The sequence below is a fragment of the Taurulus bubalis genome, assembly GCF_910589615.1.
Source record: "Taurulus bubalis genome assembly, chromosome: 12".
Classification (NCBI taxonomy): Eukaryota; Metazoa; Chordata; class Actinopteri; order Perciformes; family Cottidae; genus Taurulus; species Taurulus bubalis.
Window position 1 is genome coordinate 25,971,185 of NC_136600.1, and position 25,842 is coordinate 25,997,026.

General features: G+C 45.8%; 1 protein-coding gene across 1 annotated transcript in view; it reads right to left on the bottom strand.

The window, feature by feature from the left end:
* Nucleotides 1–1,098: 1,098 nt before the first annotated feature.
* Nucleotides 1,099–25,842, bottom strand: part of mef2d (myocyte enhancer factor 2d) — a gene marked incomplete at its 3' end in the record, with an annotated part of 55,841 nt that continues 31,097 nt past the window's right edge. Inside the window, 8 exon segments of the mRNA XM_079227607.1 lie at nt 1,099–1,246; nt 1,248–1,577; nt 4,613–4,663; nt 9,349–9,417; nt 11,882–12,074; nt 12,394–12,520; nt 16,287–16,316; nt 17,637–17,815. Coding sequence (XP_079083733.1) covers nt 1,099–1,246; nt 1,248–1,577; nt 4,613–4,663; nt 9,349–9,417; nt 11,882–12,074; nt 12,394–12,520; nt 16,287–16,316; nt 17,637–17,815 — 1,127 coding nt within the window.

Below are 25,842 nucleotides of genomic sequence, written 5' to 3' on the forward strand. Positions count from 1 at the left end.
AATTTCAACTGAGTGCATCGCAGGAGAGAGAGTGTGTGTGTGTGTGTGTGTGTGTGTGTGTGTGTGTGTGTTTGCAGGATGAAATTGAGAGTGAACATTTGCCCAAATCACTTTGATTAAAAAACGACCAGTTGAGGTAACAAACCGTACACACACACACACACACACACACACACACACACACACACCGTATACACACACCCACCCACAAACCACACACACACACACACACACACACACACACACACACACACCTTTCTTGAGCATCTGTAGTTGACAGCTTTAGCTCCTCCCTGATTCAAAGAAAAGTCTTTTTTGTTTTCTCGCGCCATAATCTGGCTCCTGGTTTTGCAGCTAGTCCGCCTGGTCCGGGTTAAACGGACGGACCCGGGTGGGTTTTGGGGGGGCGGGGCCTCGTTGACGAGTTCCTCTCCTCTTTTAGTGTCTTCATATTCAAAACTGAGACGAATCCCTCAAAAAAACCCTCTAAAGATCAGAACAGTCGAGGACAGAAGAACAAAAACTCCACGCTTTAAAAAAAGAAGAAGAAGAAGAATCTCGAGCTTCCGGTGCGTTCAAAGACTCACGCGGCGCCGCTGACTCGATGTGCAGTGCAGTTACAGACGGTGAGGACGCGGGGCCGCCAGCCGCTCGCCAAAATAGCAGGTGCATGCTGGGAAAACCGAGGCGCGCCGGGCTGCGTGGACACGCCGGGTGACAAAGGTCCAAAAGTGAAGCTTTTTACGAAAAACACACTCATTCAAATACAGCTGATCACTTGTTTTGTAGAATAATCCCTGGTTTGGTGGCTCCACCCACTCGGGGTTGTGTGTGTGTGTGTGTGTGTGTGTGTGTGAGTGACAGCACAGTTTAAATGCACAAGTGTGTGTTAGCATGCTTGTGTGTGTGTGAGGTCAGCGTTGCAGTGTGTGCAGTGGGTCGATGGCGGGTTCATATATATAGATATATGTGTGTGTGTGTGTGTGTGTGTGTAGGAAGGAGACCAGGGGCATCAGGGCTGGTGGGGTCATGTACACAAGCCACAAGTACACATCCTCCTCCTCTTCATCCTCCTCTTCCTCCTCACCGGCCACCTCTTCATGTGACCCAGGCGTCCAGTCGCATCCTCTTGACGTTGGTCCCGTCCTGGTCCTGGGGCTCGGCCGACGAGGGCCTCAGGAGCAGCATGGCGGGCTGCGGGCCCCCGGCGCCGCCGGCCTGGTGGAGGAAGTCCGGAGCCCCGCCCCCCCCGCCCGTGGTCGTCCCGGTCGCTGCCCTCGTACGAGCTGCCGTTGCTGCTGAGGCTGTCGACCGGCGAGCGGCCCTGACCTCCTCCTCCTCCTCCTCCTCCTCCTCCTCCTCCCGCCTCCAGGCGCAGGGTCCCGGGGTAGGCCACCGACACCAGACCGGGTCCCTGGGCCTGGATCTGGCCGCCGCCGCCGCCGCCGCCTCCCATGGCGCCGCAGGTGGAGCCGGGCGTGCTGCGGTCGCGGTTGGGCGAGACGGGTTCGGACTTGATGTTGATGTTGGGGTTGGTGTTGACCGTCAGAGCGCCCTGAGATATCTGACCCATCGGCCTGCGGGGAGGAGAGAGAGAGGGAAGGACAACGTGGTTACTGGACTGTCCTTGAACGCCACACGAGAGCGGGACGACAGTTTGCTGGGGTGAAACAGAATAAAAGTGAAAGCAGCGTCATGAACGTTTACCAGGATGAAGGCCTTTAAACACCGGGGGGCGGGACGAATAAACCACACGAAATATTCTCGTGAATATTATACGTCTCGGGCTTTTATTTTGAAAAGCGCAACTCAACCCGTTCAAGACGACGTGATTGGTTGATGCGAAAGCTCTGACAAATCTTTGTGAAAGTATTTCTAACAAAAACGGTAATATATATATATATATATATATATATATATGTACCGTAAAAGTCAAGTTATAAGCTACTACCTTCGGTGGTTGTCCCAGCTAGCGCTGCTGCTGCTACTGACCGTGACCCAGCTAGCAGCAGCGCTAGCTGGCTACAGTGGGTAGCTAGCGGGGACAACCACCGAAGGTAGTAGCGGCTGATAACGCGACTTTAACGGTATATATATATATATACACACATATATATATATATATATATATATATATATATATATATATATATATATAGACGTGCAAATTAATCTCCGAGAAAGAAAAACAGAAACTCGCCCTGTGTGTAAAGGCCTTGAGGTTGCGTCACTTTTCAAAGACAAAGACCCGGGACACTCAGCAGCGATGCTACGAAGTCCAGCACAAAGAACAAAGGACACGGGAAACAAACATTACTACATTTGCAGCGCAGTCCAGAAGCCATGCAGCCCAAACCTCCCACCTGCCAGGTGAGACCGTTCTGTAGCACGCAAGCTACTCCTGAAGGTCCAGCGGACATTTTGCTCCTTCTACCTTTAATATCCATTTGACTCCAGAGGAGTCGCCCCCTGGTGGTCAGTAGAGATAATGCAGCTTTAACACATGAAGCATAGACTTCTATACAACCAGAGGAGTCGCCCCCTGGTGGTCAGTAGAGAGAACGCAGCTTTAACACATGAAGCATATACTTCTATACAACCAGAGGAGTCGCCCCCTGGTGGTCAGTAGAGAGAATGCAGCTTTAACATATGAAGCATAAACTTCTATACAACCAGAGGAGTCGCCCCCTGGTGGTCAGGAGAGAGAATGCAGCTTTAAAGCACTAAGCATCGACTTCACTTTTCAGAACCGGAGGTTGCCGCCTGACTTCAGCACAGTTGCCTCATTTGTGTGAGACGAACTCATTCAGCCACTAACTGTCTCTCATCTCTATGGGCCGACTTCAAATTAACAAGAATCTCCGGCTGCCGTGTCACTGCAGGTTGTTGCACATTTCCCCGCCTGCAGGTTTCTGTAAACGTGACCGCGGTCTGAACGAGGTCTCTCTCCAGCTGCTCCCTGAGCTTCAGGATGCCAAGACGGCCTTCGTCTCCGCCAGCCTCTACCTGCCTCTACCTGCCTCCACTCTTTTGATCAGCTCCTCCTCCTCCTCCTCCTCCTCCTCCTCCTCCTCCTCCTCCTCCTCCTCCCCCTCCTCCCCCTCCTCCTGCCGGCTGGAGGCCGAGTCGAACCTGTCACCGGGGCTGACACCGGGTGATGACGCTGCACTGTGGCTCGCTCCTTTTGACGGCGTGTCGACAGCCTCTTCTTCCCTCCCCTCTCTCCCCCCGGCTCGACGCGGTCGATCCTGCATTTGAATCTCCCAATTACGGCGCTCTCTCGCCCCTCGGGTGTGTTCTAATATGTCATATCATGAGCCATCTGCAGCGCCGTATCCCTAATATCCCCTCAATTACTGGCAGACCGAGAGGCGGAATTTAAGATTTAAGATAGAGCTCCTCCAGGCGATCTGGGTCTGCGGCACTCAAACCTGTCTCGCTCCAATTCTCACACACACACACACACACACACACACACACACACACACACACACACACACACACACACACACACACACACACACACACACACACGCGGCATCGGCTCGAGGCCTCGGCGCAGGTAGATGGATGGCGGTGCCGCGGGGGCGCCGTTGCTATGGCGAGAAAACGGCGGAGTCAGCGGGCCGGTGACAGTGATGAAGACGATGAAGACGAGAGCGCTAACAACACAGCGAGCACAGCCAGAAGCAGACACTTGGGTTCAGCGTGATGGGATACAGCCGTGGTTTTCCCAAAATGCTTTGCTTCTTCTCCGAGGACCAACACACCAGGCTGATGAACTCAGTTTGTTACTGAAAGTGACCGTGTGCAGTTTAGACTGCAATAAGCAAGAAGGGTTAAAGAAAGTAGCACCTAGTAGCACTTATGCTACTTACTGATAGCACTTTGTCGCTCAACTTTGTTTATTCTTGTTGTTCGTCTCTTTGGATAAAAGCCTCAGCTAAATGAAATGTAATGTAATGTTCAGCAGGGTGGGGGAGGTGCATCATGGGAAATGTAGGATTCAGACCCACGCTAAGGCATCTCAACTTCTTTAACGATCATAAAGGACAGTTCACCCCCATGGGAAAAACATCTAAAATACACATTTTCTGCTCTTTATGAACTGAGTTTCCTTCTCTTCAATATAATGGAAGTAAATGTCACCAAAAGCACCAAATAAATACTTTTGAAAAGCAGCAATGTCTCTTTCCAGAAACCCTCCTCCGCCGCCGGGAGCCGTTTCTCGTAGGAACTATTTCTTGTCGACCGAACTACGCCTGTGGACCGGATGCGGTTTGGCGGATGTATTCCGGTAGAGAGAAAATCGTTCTTCCATCAAACTGCTCACAACAAGGTGTGTGATGCGGACGCCTCCAGGGGGAATATGTACTTTAGATTTTGTGGTGAACTGTATCTTTATGGATCTGTAAACTAAATCGGTGCAGTTCTTTTAATGCTTTCCCCCATCTGTTGCATCCTCTTACTAATCGACTCCTTCATGGTTTAATGGTCAACGTCTCTTCCTTTCAGTAGCAAACTGCAGCTCTGGGTTCCCCCGAGCAGCAGCAGACATTTTGGGAGCATCAGCGGCGTGAAGGAGCCGTGGCTGAAGGAGAGAGTACAGTACCAGCAGAGGCCGTCCTCCCTGCCAAAGAGCAAGTTGGACTGAGAGGCCAAGCTGTGGAGGGAGGGAGGGGAAGAAGAGACAAGCAAGTTTAACAAAAAGAGAAAAAAATGGCCGCAACAGCAGGGAAACCGGTCGTGGTGGTCGGTCCAGACACGGAGGAGGAAGAGGAGGAAGAGGAGGGGATATGAAAGAAAAGGCTCCACAGCTGCTTCGTGTTGTTAGAGGCGTCAGTAATTGTGACAGTCAGCGTTAATAAAGGTGAAATGAGGAATGGTCATTGGAAGGAACACATTCCCAAACAGCGCGTTAGACACACAGGTGCTGATGTCGGGAGGAAATGACATGTTTACAGACGGCAGCATTGAGCAGGACGGACAGCAGCATCACGTCTCCTCCCTTCAGTTCCCTCTTTACACAACTGAATGCATTATTATTATTATTAGTATTAGTATGTTCCTCTGGCTGACAGCGCCTATGTCTGGGGCTTTTATTGTGAAAGGTAAGAACAGGAGGAATGACTTCATCGCAGGATAACAAACGCTCTCGTTGTGTAAAAGTCTTTATTTCCTCTCTTTTATTTGAGGATTGGTTTTTATTTGTCTGAATCAGCTCGTGACTCGTTATTATTTATATCAGCTCTGATAAGTCTGTTATGTCGTATAACCAGGAAGTAACCATCGTACACTTATATAGTATACACTTATTTAAATATACACTTATATAGTATACACTTATTTAAATATACACTTATATAGTATACACTTATTTAAATATACACTTATATAGTATACACTTATTTAAATATACACTTATATAGTATACACTTATTTAAATATACACTTATATAGTATACACTTATATAAATATACACCTATATAGTATACACCTATATAAATATACACATATAGTATACACTTATTTAAATATACACTTATATAGTATACACTTATTTAAATATACACTTATATAGTATACACTTATATAAATATACACCTATATAGTATACACCTATATAAATATACACATATAGTATACACTTATTTAAATATACACTTATATAGTATACACTTATTTAAATATACACTTATATAGTATACACTTATATAAATATACACCTATATAGTATACACCTATATAAATATACACATATAGTATACACTTATTTAAATATACACTTATATAGTATACACTTATATAAATATACACTTCTATAGTATACACCTATATAAATGTACACTTATATAGTATACACTTATTTAAATATACACTTATATAGTATACACTTATATAAATATACACTTCTATAGTATACACTTATATAAATATACACCTATATAGTATACACCTATATAGTATACACCTATATAAATATACACATATAGTATACACTTATTTAAATATACACTTATATAGTATACAGCTATATAAATATACACTTCTATAGTATACACCTATATAAATATATACGTATATAAATATACACTTCTATAGTATACACCTATATAAATATATACCTATATAAATATACACTTATATAGGATACACTTCTTATATAGTATATACTTCTAAGTATACACTAATATAGTATATACCTATATAAATATACACTTATATAAGTGTATAAATGTATTGACTACATAGATGTGTCTGGTGCTAAATACAACTATGTCTTCCAGAGAGAGAGAGAGAGAGAGAGAGAGAGAGAGAGAGAGAGAGAGAGAGAGAGAGAGAGAGAGAGACTATAATGTGTTTTTGTGGGTGAAAAGAAACAAGAAGGTGAAAAGACCCGGAGGAAGAGAAACACATGGAAACGTTCCCCACGCTGTAGACCACACACACTCACACACACTCACACACACACACACACACACACACACACACACACACACACACACAACCACCAGGATGATGCACACAGACAACACACCGACCCACCGAGGAAACCAACGGCAGGAAGGAGCTGAGCGACAGCCGTGGCATTAACATGTAGATTGGGTGGGGAGTGAGTGTGTGTGTGTGTGTGAGTGTGTGAGTGTGTGTGTGTGAGTGTGTGTGTGTGAGGGGGAGGGTCAACAGGTGGCCGCCGAATTAAACGGAGCAGGAAGTGAGCGGAAGAGCGCTGATTAAAAGGGTCCTCGTGGTGAGTTCAAGTGCGCCCGACAGCGCAGGACGAAGCTAAACGCCGCTCTCTCTCTTCTGATTGGAGGAGAGCGTCTGGGCTGCAGAAGCGTCTCGAGGATCAAATTACAGTCCTGCTTATTCCCTAAAATATGGATTATTGGTGCATATGATTTGGAGAAGTCTCAGATATTTTAGGGCTCAATGGATTCGCTGCAATCTCTGACGCCATGTCTGTGTGTAATATACATTATGAACTTATAATAGTAATACTATTTATTTATACGAGTATTTAAATATATGCAGAAACAACACAAAATGTCATAAATATATATTTGTTTTAAATACAAAAAGTCATAATTACATTATAATGCATAATGTAAAAAAAGTATAATGTATTTCAACTATGGAAATTACATTTCACTATGATTCTTACAATTCTTTGAACTTGTTACGACTACAACGCGTCATAGATGTTAATGAACTATTATACAGCGCTATGAGCAGATATAACGCATTATTATAACTATTTTTATAACACAGACGTGTAATACTCATAACACACATATATATATATATATATATATATATTTGATCATTAACAGATTATTTTCTCTTTATATTTGGTCAATAGAAAAAAAAGCAAAAGTGTTGATCACAAGTTTCCAGAGTGTTTTTATTTATTTACTGCGTGTGTGTGTGTCTCTGTGTGTGTGTGTGTGTGTGTGTGTGTGTGTGTGTGTGTTAACTACACACCCCTCGCCCCCAGTCTCAGCTGTTGTATACAATAACAAACGAGCCATTATCATATTTTCACGGACAATTTTCAGCTCGTGAGACGGAGAACCAACAAGAGTCTCTCTCCTTTTGAGCGCTCCTCCTTCTCCTCCTCCTCCTTCTCCTCCTCCTTCTCCTCCTCCTCTTTCTCCTCCTCCTCCTCTTTCTCCTGAGCTCCTCCTTCTCCTGCTCCTCCTCTTTCTCCTGAGCTCCTCCTGCTCCTCCTTCTCCTCCTCCTCCTCCTGAGCTCCTCCTTCTCCTGCTCCTCCTCTTTCTCCTGAGCTCCTCCTGCTCCTCCTTTTTCTCCTGAGCTCCTCCTTCTCCTCCTTCTCCTCCTCCTCTTTCTCCTGAGCTCCTCCTCCTCCTCCTCCTCTTTCTCCTGAGCTCCTCCTTCTCCTCCTTCTCCTCCTCCTCTTTCTCCTGAGCTCCTCCTTCTCCTCTTTCTCCTCCTCCTCCTCTTTCTCCTCCTCCTCCTCTTTCTCCTGAGCTCCTCCTCCTCCTCCTCTTTCTCCTCCTCCTCCTCTTTCTCCTGAGCTCCTCCTCCTCCTCTTTCTCCTCCTCCTCCTCTTTCTCCTGAGCTCCTCCTCCTCCTCCTCTTTCTCCTCCTCCTCCTCCTCCTCTTTCTCCTGAGCTCCTCCTCCTCCTCCTCCTGAGCTCCTCCTTCTCCTCTTTCTCCTCCTCCTCCTCTTTCTCCTGAGCTCCTCCTCCTCCTCCTCTTTCTCCTCCTCCTCCTCCTCTTTCTCCTCCTCCTCCTCTTTCTCTTGAGCTCCTCCTCCTCCTCCTCCTCTTTCTCCTCCTCCTCCTCCTCCTCCTCTTTCTCCTGAGCTCCTCCTCCTCCTCCTCCTCCTCCTCCTCCTCCTCCTCCTCCTGCGCTCCTCTTCAGTGAGTGAAGCCTCTTTAATGACCGACTACAAACTCCATCTAATCAAAGCGATGTTTATTCCAGTCTAACTAACCGGTGGAGCGTCGACATGAAGATCTTTAGTTTGGTGTTTTACTCGTGTGGAGATCAACTCCATGACGCTGTCATCAGAGAAGCCGCCGCCCTCTTTTGTTTTAACGACACTTCCAACGAGCGTCAGATCTTTAGCAAGACGGAGAACACGGAGAACACGGAGAACACGGAGAACACGGAGAAGCAACAACAGTCACAGACACATACAGATGGAGAGAGAGAGGGAGGAGCTGTGTGGATTCTGTCGTTTCCTTTTGGGGGAGGGGCTTATTCTGGCTCTCTAGACAAGCATCCTGACGGGGGATGAGGACGCTATCGTGTGTGTGTGTGTGTGAGAGTGAGTGTCTGTGTGTTTCTGTGTGTGTGTGTGTGAGAGTGAGTGTCTGTGTGTGTGTGTTTCTGTGTGTGTGTGTGTGAGAGTGAGAGTGAGTGTCTGTGTGTGTGTTTCTGTGTGTGTGTGTGTGTGTGTGAGAGAGTGAGTGTCTGTGTGTGTGTGTTTCTGTGTGTGTGTGTGTGTGTGTGTGTGAGAGTGAGTGTCTGTGTGTGTGTGTTTCTGTGTGTGTGAGAGTGAGTGTCTGTGTGTGTGTGTGTGTGTTTCTGTGTGTGTGTGTGTGTGTGAGAGTGAGTGTCTGTGTTTCTGTGTGTGTGTGTGTGTGAGAGTGAGTGTCTGTGTGTGTGTGTGTGTGTGTGTGTGTGTGTGTGTGAGAGAGTGAGTGTTTGTGTGTGTGTGTGTGAGAGTGAGTGTCTGTGTGTGTGTGTGTGAGTGTGTTTCTGTGTGTGTATGTGTGTGTCTGTGTGAGTGTGTGTGTGTGTGAGTGTGTGTGTGTGAGAGTGTGTGTGTGTGTGGGCAGCCTGATGGGTGATAAGGACTCTATCGTGTCATCACCTCAGGTTAGCAGCAAAATTGGAGATGCAGTTCACCATCTCTGCGTTCTGTTTCTCTGCTCCCCACATGCTGTGGAGACAAAGGGGGGAGGAGAGGAGGGGGGAGGAAAGGAGGGAGAGGAGAGGAGGGGGGAGGAAAGGAGGGAGAGGAGAGGAGGGGGAGAGAAAACAAAACAAGAGGCGTTACAAGCTGCTCCTCATCCAACGGCAGGTAGACACAATAATGGAAACACCCAGGGTTCACACACATTTAGACCGATGGGTTCCATGACTTTAAACCAAATGTCCATGAGCAAACATTTAGTGAAATCTGGGTGTAAACAGGAAATCTGTCGAAAGATTGTCACAGGAAACAGAAATCCTGATGAACACAAGGTTGCATGGAGCCGTCATGTGACCTCGCCCGTCCGGCTGGGCTTCAAAGCCTTTTGCTTTTTTCTTCTTCCAGGAAATGACTTTCATTCTTTCCGGCTCGTGATTGGCTCAACGCTCGGAGAAGCTCTGAGGATTTGAGAAGCCCCGGTGTTTTCACTTCTTCCTCCATCTGAACTCCATTTGAGTCAGGGACGCCTGAGGAGCCGTGCACTCTGGGTAAATATCCCAGCATGCACTCTGCACCAACGTGTTTGTTTTGTAAAAGTCTCAAGACTGTTTAGACTTGTGGACCTGAGCTGGTCTTGTGTTGGGAAAAGGACTCATTTAGCTTTAAGCTAGCAGGAGGGAAGGCACTTTCCCGTTAGGAGGCGTTCAGGTGGACCAGAGGACTAGAGGCATTCAGGTGGACTAGAGGACTAGAGGCGTTCAGGTGGACTAGAGGCGTTCAGGTGGACTAGAGGAGGACTAGAGGCATTCAGGTGGACTAGAGGAGGACTAGAGGCATTCAGGAGGACTAGAGGACTAGAGGCATTCAGGTGGACCAGAGGACTAGAGGCATTCAGGTGGACTAGAGGACTAGAGGCGTTCAGGTGGACTAGAGGACTAGAGGCGTTCAGGTGGACTAGAGGACTAGAGGCGTTCAGGTGGACTAGAGGACTAGAGGCGTTCAGGTGGACTAGAGGACTAGAGGCGTTCAGGTGGACTAGAGGACTAGAGGCGTTCAGGTGGACTAGAGGCGTTCAGGTGGACTAGAGGACTAGAGGCGTTCAGGTGGACTAGAGGCGTTCAGGTGGACTAGAGGAGGACTAGAGGCATTCAGGAGGACTAGAGGACTAGAGGCATTCAGGTGGACTAGAGGACTAGAGGCATTCAGGAGGACTAGAGGAGGACTAGAGGCATTCAGGAGGACTAGAGGAGTTCAGGTGGACTAGAGGCGTTCAGGTGGACTAGAGGACTAGAGGCGTTCAGGTGGACTAGAGGCGTTCAGGTGGACTAGAGGAGGACTAGAGGCGTTCAGGTGGACTAGAGGACTAGAGGCGTTCAGGTGGACTAGAGGAGGACTAGAGAAGGACTAGAGGAGGACTAGAGGAAGACTAGAGGCGTTCAGGTGGACTAGAGGAGGACTAGAGGAGGACTAGAGGAGGACTAGAGGAGGACTAGAGGCGGACTAGAGGCGGACTAGAGGAGGACTAGAGGCGTTCAGGCGGACTAGAGGAGTTCAGGTGGACTAGAGGAGGACTAGAGGCATTCAGGAGGACTAGAGGAGTTCAGGTGGACTAGAGGCGTTCAGGTGGACTAGAGGACTAGAGGCGTTCAGGTGGACTAGAGGCGTTCAGGTGGACTAGAGGAGGACTAGAGGCGTTCAGGTGGACTAGAGGACTAGAGGCGTTCAGGTGGACTAGAGGAGGACTAGAGAAGGACTAGAGGAGGACTAGAGGAAGACTAGAGGCGTTCAGGTGGACTAGAGGAGGACTAGAGGAGGACTAGAGGCGGACTAGAGGCGGACTAGAGGAGGACTAGAGGCGTTCAGGCGGACTAGAGGCGGACTAGAGGCGGACTAGAGGAGGACTAGAGGCGGACTAGAGGAGGACTAGAGGCGTTCAGGCGGACTAGAGGCGGACTAGAGAAGGACTAGAGGAGGACTAGAGGCGGACTAGAGGAGGACTAGAGGCGGACTAGAGGAGGACTAGAGGAGGACTAGAGGAGGACTAGAGGCGGACTAGAGGCGGACTAGAGGAGGACTAGAGGCGGACTAGAGGCGGACTAGAGGAGGACTAGAGGCGGACTAGAGGCGGACTAGAGGCGGACTAGAGGCGGACTAGAGGAGGACTAGAGGCGGACTAGAGGCGGACTAGAGGAGGACTAGAGGAGGACTAGAGGCGGACTAGAGGAGGACTAGAGGCGGACTAGAGGCGGACTAGAGGAGGACTAGAGGCGGACTAGAGGCGGACTAGAGGAGGACTAGAGGCGGACTAGAGGCGGACTAGAGGCGGACTAGAGGCGGACTAGAGGCAGTCATGTAGGTCCGCTCATGAATCCACCTCTGGGGTGACGGGGAGGTGCTTTAAGAGTTCATGAGCACATGAACCAAAGTAAACAAACACGTTTCACGGGGAAAAGGTCAAAGAGGAAATCAAAATGAAGGAGAAGCCGCTTACACCAAGTTACTGAGCGACGCCAAGCTCATCTGCTGTGACTGTTGTTGCTGTTGTTGTTGCTGTTGCTGCTGTTGCTGTTGTTGTTGCTGGGAGACTGCCGGTTGCTGTTGCCAGGCAGCCATGTTGCCAGGCACCAGCCCCGATGGCGAGAACGTCTGGAGCGCCGTGAGATCCGCACTCGTCAGCTGGTACTCTGAGATTAAGGGACGACAGGGAGGAAGAGGAGGGAGGAAGAGGAGGGAGAAGGAGGGGTTGTTTTACATCACACAACTTTCTGGTGCATCAATATTAATCAGCGCTAATCCATATTAATGGAGACCTTTGAAGTGGAATCGCTGCAGAAGCTCTCCCACAATGAGCAAAGTGAATATGCATACTGGGAGAGGGAGTCAAGTCCTTCTACGCTTAGAGACATTCTCCCTCCTCTGCTGGAGGAGAAGAAGAAGAGGGAGAGGAAGAAGAGGGAGAGGAAGAAGAGGAAAGGAAGAACAGGGAGAGGAAGAGTGTCTCACCGGCAGGTAAGGTGTTGTAGGCCGTCTGCATGCCGGAGAAGGGCGCTAGGAGACTGGGCGTTGCCACGGAGACCACCGGCGTGGTGAGCGACTGCGCCGCCTGGGAGCCGCCGAGCCGCTGAGCAGTCTGGGAAAACAGAGGTGAGGTGCAACGCGTGAGACGCAGGAATGCAGAAGAGTGGTTCTCCTGGTTCTCCAGCCACCACGACAATAACCTGTTATTCTATAGATGGCATCATTCTTCTTCTATATATTGTGCATTTAAAAAAGTATTTGCATTGCTTTCCCCCTGGTGGTCAGGAGAGAGAATGCAGCTTTAACACATGAAGCATATGCTTCTATACAACCAGAGGAGTCGCCCCCTGGTGGTCAGGAGAGAGAATGCAGCTTCAACACATGAAGCATATACTTCTATACAACCAGAGGAGCCGCCCCTTGGTGGTCAATAGAGAGAATGCAGCTTTAACACATGAAGCATATACTTCTATACAACCAGAGGAGTCGCCCCCTGGTGGTCAGGAGAGAGAATGCAGCTTTAACACATGAAGCATATACTTGTATACAACCAGAGGAGTCGCCCCCTGGTGGTCAGGAGAGAGAATGCAGCTTCAACACATGAAGCATATACTTCTATACAACCAGAGGAGTCGCCCCCTGGTGGTCAGGAGAGAGAATGCAGCTTTAACACATGAAGCATATGCTTCTATACAACCAGAGGAGTCGCCCCCTGGTGGTCAGGAGAGAGAATGCAGCTTTAACACATGAAGCATATACTTCTATACAACCAGAGGAGTCGCCCCTTGGTGGTCAATAGAGAGAATGCAGCTTTAACACATGAAGCATATACTTCTATACAACCAGAGGAGTCGCCCCTTGGTGGTCAATAGAGAGAATGCAGCTTTAACACATGAAGCATATACTTCTATACAACCAGAGGAGTCGCCCCTTGGTGGTCAATAGAGAGAATGCAGCTTTAACACATGAAGCATATGCTTCTATACAACCAGAGGAGTCGCCCCTTGGTGGTCAATAGAGAGAATGCAGCTTTAACACATGAAGCATATGCTTCTATACAACCAGAGGAGTCGCCCCTTGGTGGTCAATAGAGAGAATGCAGCTTTAACACATGAAGTGAAATGTAAGTGCACTGAAAACGTGAGTTTTTCATGATATGTCCATTTTGAGGAATTGGACAGGAATTTAAAGACTTGAAAAGTCTGTAAATGCTCTGATAAAAGATGCTGAAGTCTCCATCACACATTTATAAACTCTTTCTCTCTTTTGGATCGTGAGAAGAAATCCTGCTCCAGTTTTCACAACAAATCACGTCCCTTTTTTAAATCTCCTTATATGGGCAGAGAGAGGGAGTTCGCGGCAGATGACTTCATCCATTTTCAACGGCAATGATGATAATGGTTAGCATGTGCTCCCCACTGTACAGCAGAGTGAATGCAGAGGCCTTGTAATGTGATGACAGCCATTTAATTACACCATTACTACTTAAGTATTCCACGATAGAAACACAGCTTCTTCCACTTCTAGTCCAAGAGAAAACTAGAAATCCTGTGATTTGATTGGACTCTAATGAACTCTCTGCCCTCCTGCCACATTTTAAGTTTCACTGGCAGACGGAATAAAAGAACTACTTGAATAAACTACTTTAATAAACTACTTTAATAAACTACTTTAATAACCCACTCCTGACACCAGGAGGATGTTTTTCAAGATCCAGACGTGAGAACCCAAAGCGCCTCGCTCCCCTCCGAGGCGTTTAACTTTTCGGTGACATCCGAGCGCGAGATGAGAGGTGTCTCTCGCAATCTTGAAGAAAAAAGGTGCCGTTGGCACGGCAACGCTGTCACCAGGGGGGCCGTGTTGTGCGGCGTCACGGTGGGAAGGGGTTGTGAGAGGCACCGCCGTGCCGGAGAGGCATGCCGACAGGAAACGCATGCAGGAGACGAGGCCGACGGCAGAGGGAGAGCGGGAAGGAGTGTGTGTGTGTAGGGGTGTGTGTGTGTGTGTGTGTGTGTGTGTGTGTGAGCGGAGAGGTATGTAAGGAGTAAATGCACAACGTGAGGTGTGTGTTTTGTTATGAGGCATGCGTGTGTTTATGCAGAGAAATATGCATGAACACACGTCAGCATGCATTTGTGTGTGTGTGTGTGTGGATGTGCGTGTGTGTGTGGATGTGTGTGTGTTAATGTGAGTGGAGAGGTATGTGAGAAATAAATACACAACGTGAGGTGTGTGTTTTGTTATGAGGCGTGCGTGTGTTTATGCAGAGAAATATGCATGAACACACGTCAGCATGCATTTGTGTGTGTGTGTGTGTGTGTGTAAATGTGTGTGGAGAGGTATGTGAGAAATAAATACACAACGTGAAGTGTGTGTTTTCTTATGAGGCATGTGTGTTTATGTAGAGAAATATGCATGAACACACGTGTGTGTGTGTGCGTGCGTGTGTGTGTGTGTGTGTGCGTGTGTGTGTGTGAGTATGTGTGTGTGCGTGTGTGTGTGTGAGTATGCGTGTGTGTGTGTGTGTGTGTGTGTGTGAGTATGTGTGTGTGAGTATGTGTGTGTGTGCGTGTGTCAACATGTCCATCTGGGTTCCAGGTTGGTGGACTTTGTGTGATCTCTCCTCAGTCTGATCCCCGGAGCTTCGACACTCGAGGACGACACCAAACATGCACATGCTGAGCGGAGAGTCAGCTGGTCGCTCCGGTTCCCTTCAATATTCCATAATCCATAATCCATATTCCCTCCACAGACTGTTTGTGCTGCACAAATGTCCCTTTAAGCTCCATCGCACCGGCAGAATATTAAAGTGCAAACGTTTTGGTGCTCTGCCAATAAAAAATAAAAAAAGAATGTTGAATGTTTTCTGCCACATTTTTCCACAAGGCTGGAGGCACTTAAAGCCCCTCGTGGACAACACGCATGTTTACGGTACGAAGAGCAGCTTCTTAAGTAAGTAAGAAAGTCACAGATTGACATTTTGAGAAATGTGCAAATTTGTCTGAATACACCTGTACTCACGCTGTCTGAACGCTTCGTTTTAGCGCCTGTCTCTTTAAGAAAAAGCCAAAGTCTGCTCTGATTGGCTTGCAAGAAAGATATTGAATATAATATAGACTTTTGCAAATGTAGATCTCAAGCCGTGGGCGGAGATACTCAGATATTTTAATGAGCACGTGACATAGGAAGAGGAGTTCAATCTGATTGGCTCGTTGAATCAGATGCTTTTTTATTTATTTTATCTAGAAAACCCACCGAAAAACTGACTGAGTTCTCTTATTTCACAGTGTGTGTTGGTGTGCACTCCAGACACCTAACTTCAGTTTTTCATGTAACGTCCCCTTTAGGAAGACAGTCGGCCTTTATGCTAAGCTAAGCTAGCCGGCTGCCCGTTGCAGCTTCATACATCACCGCACAGACGTGAGTGGTGTCGATCTTCTCAGCTCACTTTCTGCAGAAAAGCATTAAAGTGCTAAATCTTCAAAAGCAAATTGCGAGTCAAGACGTTGAGTCTAAGAGTGATTAAAATAATGCAACATCCTCCTGCTTGAAGCGGTGTTAATAAGTGTGTGTTTCCGCATTAATTGAGTACTTTTAATGAAGAGGAATTTAGTATTCAAGGACCTGCCCGTCTTATTACTGTGTATTGTTCTGGGATTCACCGCGTAGAAACTCCTCATGAAGTTCACGTCAAGTCTCAAGTCCTCGTGAACCCTGAGCGCTACGAATCAAAAACGTCCTCCAGGAAACCGGAGCGACCAGCTGATTGGTTCCTTCAAAGGGCGACCCCGACGGGACTCTGCAGTCACACTCATGCTGGTGAGATCACACAGGGACACCACATCCGTGAGCTCATAGGAGTCTAGAAGTCTATTCACCTCACTCACCAACTCCAGCTCTTCCTCTGTCTGCTCGGCGGGAGGAGGAGGAGGAGGAGGAGGAGGAGGAGGAGGAAGAGGAGGAGGAAGGAGTAAAAGACAGAGGACGGTTATGTTTCTGCAACAACTAACTGCAGCGAAGATATGAAGAAACAATGAAAGAAACTTCATCTAAAGTCGATGTCGCAAGTTACAGAAACGAGCAATAAGATCGACAGCCGACTGAAGGAGAACGACTGGATCCAGATGTTGGAACAACAGAAATGGAGAAATATTGGCATTTCTGGGGACAAAGAAAAATAAATGAAACAAGCCCAAGACTTGCTGTAGGAAACTTTTGAATCTGGAGGAGAAGAAATGCTTCGTTCTCGTTCTTAAACTTGAGCTGATTTTCTTCTTTATAGTGACAATCCTGCTAAAGACGATGACACAAATAGACATAACCCACTGATGAATGAAGATAGAATATGCAATAGACTCGTGACTTTCCAGCTTTTACATAATGGATCACATGAAAGACCAAAGTCTACCTGCACAAACCTGCTGGTCAACCTGGTGGAGGGTGAACAGGTCTGAGCAAGTTTCCTTAAACACTTCAAGAAACCAGAGAAACATTACAAAGAGTTTGGCCTCCATGTCATCCTGCCTTAATATGAGGTCGCTTAATGAATATATATAAATAAATATGAATAAATATATATTTATATATAAATAAATATATATTTATGAATAAATATTTATATAAATGTATATATCTATATAAGCACATATATATTTATATATATATATAAATAATGTATTATATATATAAATAAATATTTATTGATATATAATATTTATAAATATGTATTGATATATAATAAATAAATCTATCTCTCTCAATAATATATATATATATATATATATATATATATATATATATATATATATATATATATATATATATATATAACAAATATTTATTTATATGTTATTGCTAGAAACTCAGGTTTCCTACTTCTCGGACGTAAAGATCCATTCAAGTCTGTGAATGGGTCCATATAAGAAATACAATTACAATAATAAAATAAATACAATCATTAGAAGGAATGTCCCTATGAAGACAAAAATCATCTCAAGTCAAGTGAAGAACTAACTCATTTGTTCACCAGTGTCTCTAAAGAGCTCAGATAAATAATTATATATTAATAAAAAACAATTCAACCCTGATTGTCTCACACTGTGGACCAATAAAAACGCTTGAATTGTTAATAATTCTCGTTCAGCTCCGCCCACATGACCCCTCCCCGTGTTGTGGTTGTATTTGTACAGTCGTGGTTTGTCCCGCTCTGCTGCCGTGGTCGTGCTCACCAGCTGCATGAGGCTCTTGCCGCTCTGCGAGGTGATGACCCTCAGGTCCGGCTTGCGGCTGTTGACCATCTGAGCGCCGGGCGGAGGCGGAGACTTCGCCGGGACTACTTTCCCCAGGCTGTTGCCGTTGGACGCGGAGAGGAGGCCCGGGGAGGCCCTGGCACTGATGTAGCCGTTGGCTGGAGAGACACAAACACACCCAGAGCTTTACTTTCTACTCCCCATCTACCGGGGAACTGAGTGTGTGTGTGTGTGTGTGTGTGTGTGTGTGTGTGTGTTCGTTCTCATTAGCGAGCCGCATCGCTCCGTTGCACCACATGCGCCTCATTGTTTCTGCAGCTCAAACTGTGTGGTTTTTCTTGGCAGCGCTCTGATGTTTCTGCAGCTCTTCCACATCAAACCGTGTCACGCTCTCCACAAACGCTTTATTCCCACACACACACTCACACACACACACACTCGTGCGCTCGCTGTAAAAACACACAAGCGTCCTGAACTGTTCCATCTTGCGCTGCAAATCATATCCTTCATATGAAGTCAGTTCAGGCGGTTATTGTTTTATTAATCCTCTGAAGCTCAAAAACAAGTAACTGGAAGTACATTTAAAAATGTGACATTACAGCAACAACATTTCACACGTTTCAATAAAATGTTTACTTTCATCAGATTGTGTAAAAAACATTAAACTCTGAGTTCCTCAGTGAAACTATGACGTCATGATTTGAGACCAACAGTCATGTGACCAACAGTCATGTGACCAGAGAGGAGAGGAACTCTGACTGATGGACAGGACGTGAGCACAGAGGGGAGGAGAGAGGAGGAGAGAGGAGGAGAGGAAGAGAGGAGAGGAGGAGACAGAAGAGGAGAAGAGAGAGAGAGGAGAGAGAGACAGGAGAGGAGAGGAGGAGAGGAAGAGAGGAGAGGAGGAGACAGAAGAGGAGAAGAGAGAGAGGAGAGGAGAGGAGAGAGAGACAGGAGAGGAGAGGAGGAGAGGAAGAGAGGCGAGGAGGAGAGAAGAGAGAAGAGGAGGAGAGGGAAGAATAGAGGAGGAGAGGAAGAGACATGAGAGGAGCGAGGAAGAGAGCGAACATTAAGAAAAAGGAATTAGGAGAGGAGCTAAGGGTAAAGAAAAGGGGCCCAAAAGGGAGGAAAAGATTAGGGGGAGAGGAAGAGGAGGAGAGGCTGGAAACATGTAAATAGTTTCATATTCAAAGCATGTGGAGCCTCCTTTTCTGTCCAACTTTGGCAACGTGGAAACACTTTGTATGAATATATTCCATTGTTTGCCAATATAAAAAATCCTTTTATTTTTGCAGTGTATAGTACTTTATTAATAGTAGAACAGCATTATCTTTGCAGTGTACAGTACTTTATTAATAGTAAAACATTAGTATTTTTGCAGTGCACAGTACTTTATTATTAATATTATTTTTTTGCAGTGTACAGTACTTTATTAACCTCTTAACATTCCTGTAAAATTTGACGAAAAACGCCTATCCAGGTAAACCCAAAGTAAACAGGAAGCTGTGCTTGAACCATGTGGAGTAAATGCATGGTCTGGGTCTCTTTTGAAAGGTAACACTCTGAAGCTTTTTCCCCTCAATAGTCAGAATCACTTTAAGTGCTGCTGACACTGAGCTATATGAGTTTGAACACACTAAAGTATAAGGTTTTTATTTCCGCCTGAACATTTCTTTGTAAATAGATGCCTGTAGATGACTATAAATGAGACTTATGGACTGGAAAGCACAATGGGACCATAGCCTGAAGCCTTTTCTAGTCTAAGTAAAAAGTTGATAACAATATCACAGAAAATTAATATTTTACACATGTTTTTCTAATGAAATGTCTAGGCGTTTTTTCATTTTGAGACTGAAAATATTCATGATATATATTATATATACCTATTTAAAAGGCTTATAGTCTTGCAAACTTATAGGTACTATTCATATATACTACCAGTATTACTGACACAGAGAAAATGAAGCATAAATGCATTTTTATGCTAATTTACGCTTCAGACTGAAGCTCTGCAGCAGCTGTCTCTTCTCATCAAATTGAAGGCTGTTGGGATTATTTGCCCCCCCTCTTCCCGCCTATCTTTGTTTAGGCAATTTCATTGGCTGTCCGAAACGCCTGTCATCTGACCTGTACGACGAAACAGACGTGAGCCACGTAAGAAAATAGAGGCTGAGCCTAAACTTCAACGTAGCTTCTGGTTGGGTAATGTAGCTTGTCAGTCAGGACATGAAGCTCCTATTGGTTCAAGTGGGGTCTCATTGGAAACGTTAGATTTCGGCGAACATGTTGATAGCGAGTTTGTAGCTGTGCTCCCATGCAAACATAACTTTCTGCTAAAACAACACTACTTTCGGTCATAACTTTCAGCTGCAATGGAATTATGCAACGCCAGTTGGTAGATATTTATGGATGTAATCACGTGTTTTGGACTAAATCTTTTATGGGATTTATTTTTATTGGACCTTTACGACGTAACAACGCCGTTATTGTTGGAATGTTATGGATTTATGGATCAATATGAGGCGTCATCGGTGAGTTGTCTTGATTTTCAAATCGCTTGTTTGTTTGTTGTTGTCTGACAAAAGTATTGATTGTAGCTGCTGTGGTGGTCTGATCTTGAAACGGAGTGGACAGCTGGAATCACAAGAATCGTAGGTTTTATATATATATATTTTATATATGTATTATATATACATATATATATGGCACTCATACCGAACTATAAATAGATGTACAGCGGAATGTACAACAGAATGTACAGTGTATAGTTGAAATGTGCGCCCGCGCGACAGCAAAACGTTAAGCGGTTAATAGTAAAACATTAGTATTTTTGCAGTGTACAGTACTTTATTATTAATAGTATTTTTTGCAGTGCACAGTACTTCATTATTAATAGTACTATTTTGCAGTGTACAGTACTTTATTATTAATAGTATTATTTTGCAGTGCGCAATGCAACGAGAAACAACTGCTTTAAGGAATATTGCGCAACATTACGCTCTTTCAATCCTACGATTTAGTTCATATTTATGTATTTTATACTTCTGTTTCACAAGATTCTATGTATCACTTCATGTTTTTTTTTTTATATCAAGCTTGAAAATTAAAAAAAGGTAAATAAAAGTCTGAGCTGCTGACGGAGAACCAGGAGCTCAACAGTCAAAGTACGAGAGGGACTTTCCCAGCCCTGACACACACACACACACACACACACACACACAGGACTCAGGCTGTGTGTGTGTGTGTGTGTGTGTGTGTGTGTGTGTGTGTGTGTGTGTGTGTGTGTGTGTGTGTGTGTGTGTGTGTGTGTGTGTGGGATCACAGATAGCAGTTCTCTGTGACGCCGCCTCCAGACGACAGCGGCATGTGACTCTGCTTCATCTCAGTCTCTCACACACACACACACACACACACACACACACACACACACACACACACACACACACACACACACAGGGAAAAAGAAGGAAGGTATAAATGAAGGAAGAAAAGAGAACAAGAGGAAGTTGAGGAAATGTGCCGAGTTCATTTGAAGTTTATCGTTAGTTTCCCTCCACAGTGAACAACACAAACAGCATAATATTCTGCTCTTCTTTTGGGGAAAAGATTAAAGGAGAGAGAGAGAGAGATGAGTTCCTGTGTGGAGGAGTGCAGCGGTGAAGTGTAGAGATATATTGTGACATGAAGATGTGATAAAGTGCATCGAGCCGTTTGAGTTTCTTTTTCTAAACGAGTTCCTTTTTACTTTGCCGTCGTCATTTATGCAGAATATTTGCTTTAAAAACACAATTAAAATGAGAAGGAAATTAAAGATTGTCATTTTATATGATTTCTTTTGAGGTTTGTGGTTTTAAAGACGTGTGATGAGCGGGTGTTCCTCTACTCTTTAAATACATTTATGTAAAACATTACATGAACTATCTCATCATGACGACGTTTTACATGCATTTTGGGGAATTCTTCCGACAGAAGAAGTAGTCCCTTTAGGAGCTGTTGGCGACAGAAACACCTCAAAACCTCAGAAATAAAACACAATACATCTACAAAAATATCTATAAATCTCTCAAATAACGTAATATCGCCAAGAGGACGTTCTCATATACTAATTTCTTTATTTAAGTATTTGTAGTATTTCCTTTTTTAAAACTAAAACCTAATAGAAACAATATTGAGCTTAACAACTAAAAATAAAGAGAATTGAAGTCAGTTTTCATTCCAACTTTGTTAAATCTCCTTTCTTGTCTTGTCGAAGCGTAAGGTGGCTGTATCATAATACTGTGTGTGTGTGTGTGTGTGTGTGTGTGTGATGTTTACACCGAGTGTGTTGCATGAATACACTCCAACCCTGAGAGTGAGTCACAGACACGTTGATGCCTCCGTGGCTTTATTTACGTACGCCGACGTTTGTATTATGTACCTTTTGTTGCACCCTTTACATGTGCTTGTGTGTGTGTGTGTGTGTGTGTGTGTGTGTGTGTGTGTGTGTGTGTGTGTGTGTGTGTGTTAGATGTCTCCGATTACGCAAGGCCGGGTGTGCGAATGTGTGGAATGCCGGGTGACGTCAATGGTGACATTCCTGGAGCCCCGAGTCCCGGGACAACAGCTGAGGACGACAGATCCAAGAGAGGAGGAAGAGGAGGAGGAGGAGGAGGAGGAAGAGAAGGAGGAAGAGGAGGAGGAAGCGGCAGCAGAAAAAAGGAGACGATATGAGGCAAAAGTTGAGGAAGAATAAGGTGGAGGAGTTTAAGGGGAGAGAAGAGGAAGGAGAGATGGAGGGCAGGATGAAAGAAGACAGCAGAAATAAAGTGAAAGGAGAAAGAGTTAAAGGGCGAAGGAAAAGGAGAGAGGAGGAGGAGGCAGAGAGAGAAGATGAAGGAGAGAGGAGGAGGAGGAGGCAGAGAGAGAAGGAAAAGGAGAGAGGAGGAGGAGGCAGAGAGAGAAGATGAAGGAGACGGAGGAGGAGGAGGAGGCAGAGAGAGAAGGAAAAGGAGAGAGGAGGAGGAGGCAGAGAGAGAAGATAAAGGAGACGGAGGAGGAGGAGGCAGAGAGAGAAGATAAAGGAGACGGAGGAGGAGGCAGAGAGAGAAGATAAAGGAGAGAGGAGGAGGGATCCGATCACCTGAGATGCCTTCTGGGAAGCAGAGGTTTCGTGTTTCGACACACGGAGCAGCCGGGATCCTGACAGGAACAGTCGATATCTACTCGACTGTCGCCTCCATTACGGAAACTCAGGACAGAAACAGGGTCTGCAGAACCCGGCAGCCGTCTGGCAGAGAGAAGACCGCAAACACACGACCTTCACCCAGGAGGCCGCTGCTCGAGGCCCGCGGGAAAACTAAAGTCAGCGTAGACTTGTTTTAGTTTCCTCATAACTAGGTTTTCATTGGTGTAGAATCACTTGAAACTAAGAATCGTTGTGTTTTTAGGAAGAGACGTTTGTGTCCGAGTCGGTCCTCTTAACCCAGTCCGCCATGTTGCACCGCTGTGTTTCTACAGGCGACTCCTCTGGTTGTATAGAAGTCTATGCTTCATGTGTTAAAGCTGCATTCTCTCTCCTGACCACCAGGAGGCGACTCCTCTGGTTGTATAGAAGTCTATGCTTCATGTGTTAAAGCTGCATTCTCTCTCCTGACCACCAGGGGGAAACCCCAGTTTCAGCCACAAAATGAAAAACATGATCAAAATTCTTTTTTTTTCAGAAAGCTGTAACTCACAAAAACAACCAAAATGCACGCTATATTTACGTTTCTATTGTGATATGTAATATTACATATGAAAATCACATATCACAACGCGGTTCCTCTTGTTGAAGCATCACAACATAACGTTCCTTTCAACAACACCGGTGCATCAATCAAGGCCAACTTTTCCTGGAGCGTTTACTCTTTCATTAACAGCCTTGAAAAACTATTACCGATATTGAAACTCGGCTTTTGCCGTATATATATATATATATATATATATATATATATATATATATATATATATATATATATATATATATATATATTCCATCCGATGCAGTGCAGTTAATTTAAACGTATTGATTTCTCTTGGCCCACCTTGCCCTGAGACAATATGTTTATGGAGTACAGAAAGGAGGAGGAGAAGAAAACAAATGGCTTCCCACCGTATCGGTTACAGCAGGCTGGCTGGCAGGATCTGTCCTGGCTAATGGGATTTAAGGGGAGAGCTCTGGCCAGTGTCAAAGTCACCTCTGAGGAGAGTCCTGTGCCAAGACCAGGGACAGTTGGACCGGGGGGGGGTGAGGGGTGGGGTAGTTTATTCCAGAGACGACGAGGGGGAACAGCTGAGAGAGACAGGATGAAGGGGGGAGGAGGGAGGAGTCTCAAGAGGAGCAGTAGATTGCTGTCAGGGTCCAGGGTTTGCAATTTGGTGCCATTGTTGCAGTGAAACCAACGGCCGGCTGCTCCTTAAACCAACTGGTTTCCAGTTGGAGACGTGACTGACTGGGACTGGTGAACGTTTTGAAACCAATGGCAGCTTGGTGGGAAGCATTAAGAAGCTGGTAAACCCGTGAGGAAGGTCTACAAAAAGGCCCTGAACATCATTTTCTCCCAACAGTTCTGATTATTTCACATTCAATATTTCTTTCTATATATTCTCACTGATTTGAAGTAGGTTTGGTTTCATGTACAGAGACTTTTTATTTCTTTTTCAGGATGACATCAAGTGAAAAAGCAACGATGACCTCATAACTGAGGTTGAGGAAGGTTACAGCAACCCAACAGTACTCATGTTACAGTACATCTTTCCTCCCGCTGCCTTTCTTTCCTTCACTCGTACCAACGAAGTGCGTCCAGGGAGGATCTGTCCACAGGGAGGATCTGTCCACAGGGAGGATCTGTCCACAGTGAGGATCTGTTCACAGTGAGGATCTGTCCACAGGGAGGATCTGTCCACAGTGAGGATCTGTTCACAGTGAGGATCTGTCCACAGGGAGGATCTGTCCACAGTGAGGATCTGTCCACAGTGAGGATCTGTTCACAGTGAGGATCTGTCCACAGGGAGGATCTGTCCACAGGGAACATCTGTCCACAGGGAGGATCTGTCCACAGGGAACATCTGTCCACAGGGAGGATCTGTCCACAGGGAACATCTGTCCACAGGGAGGATCTGTCCACAGGGAGGATCTGTCCACAGGGAACATCTGTCCACAGGGAGGATCTGTCCACAGGGAGGATCTGTCCACAGGGAGGATCTGTCCACAGGGAGGATCTGTTCACAGGGAGGATCTGTCCACAGGGAGGATCTGTCCACAGGGAGGATCTGTTCACAGGGAGGATCTGTCCACAGGGAGGATCTGTCCACAGGGAGGATCTGGACATGCGTCTCTCTGGTTTGCTTTTTGGGGTCTTTAAAACTAATTTGTCAACGTACAGATCAGTGTTTTTCCAATCTTTTTTTGAGCCGTGGCACATTTTCTACAATAAAAAAATCCTGCGGCACACCAACAACCCAAAAAGTTACAACATGACACAATGTAGCATAATACAGAATGCATGTAGGTAATTATTGCGCCACCTACTGGCATGGAAGAGTATTTCATTACTAGACCAGCCACTATATTGCAGGCTCAGACGCTCAACAATGGAAAATTATTTGCGGCAACTAAATAATTATTTCTTTTGACCGATTAAGTGAAATTGGAAATTTTCCCAGGGCATGGTTGAAAATCACTGGTATAGAGCATCAATGAACCAAGACGTTCTGCATGGCTACAGGCCAATGAGGAGAGAGAGTGAAACATGGTTTTAAAATACGAGAACTCATTGGCTTTGATGATTGAACAGCAACAACATGTCAGGAATACATTCGTCCTTTTGCAGCCATTCCAACTCGGGACAGTTTAAAAGTCAAAAAGAAAACCGAGGCCTCCTTCAAGTCAAAGCTTGAACCAGTAGGACCCGCTGAGCGGAGACCGGACCGCCAACAACGTGACCCCACGGCTAGGTACGGGACGCGGTTCTGGTTTCTGGAAACAACAAGCTGCGAAGCTTCAAACTGAGTTTACATGAAACGTTCAGTTGCTCTTCTCTCTGCTGAAGCTGAAGCTCGCTCTGTTCTCTCTCCGGACTGTTTACGGGGCAGATTGTACCCGCCACCCCCTCAGCTGTCGGGAGTCAGCAGGTGTGTTGGTGCTTGTGTGTGTGTGTGTGTGTGT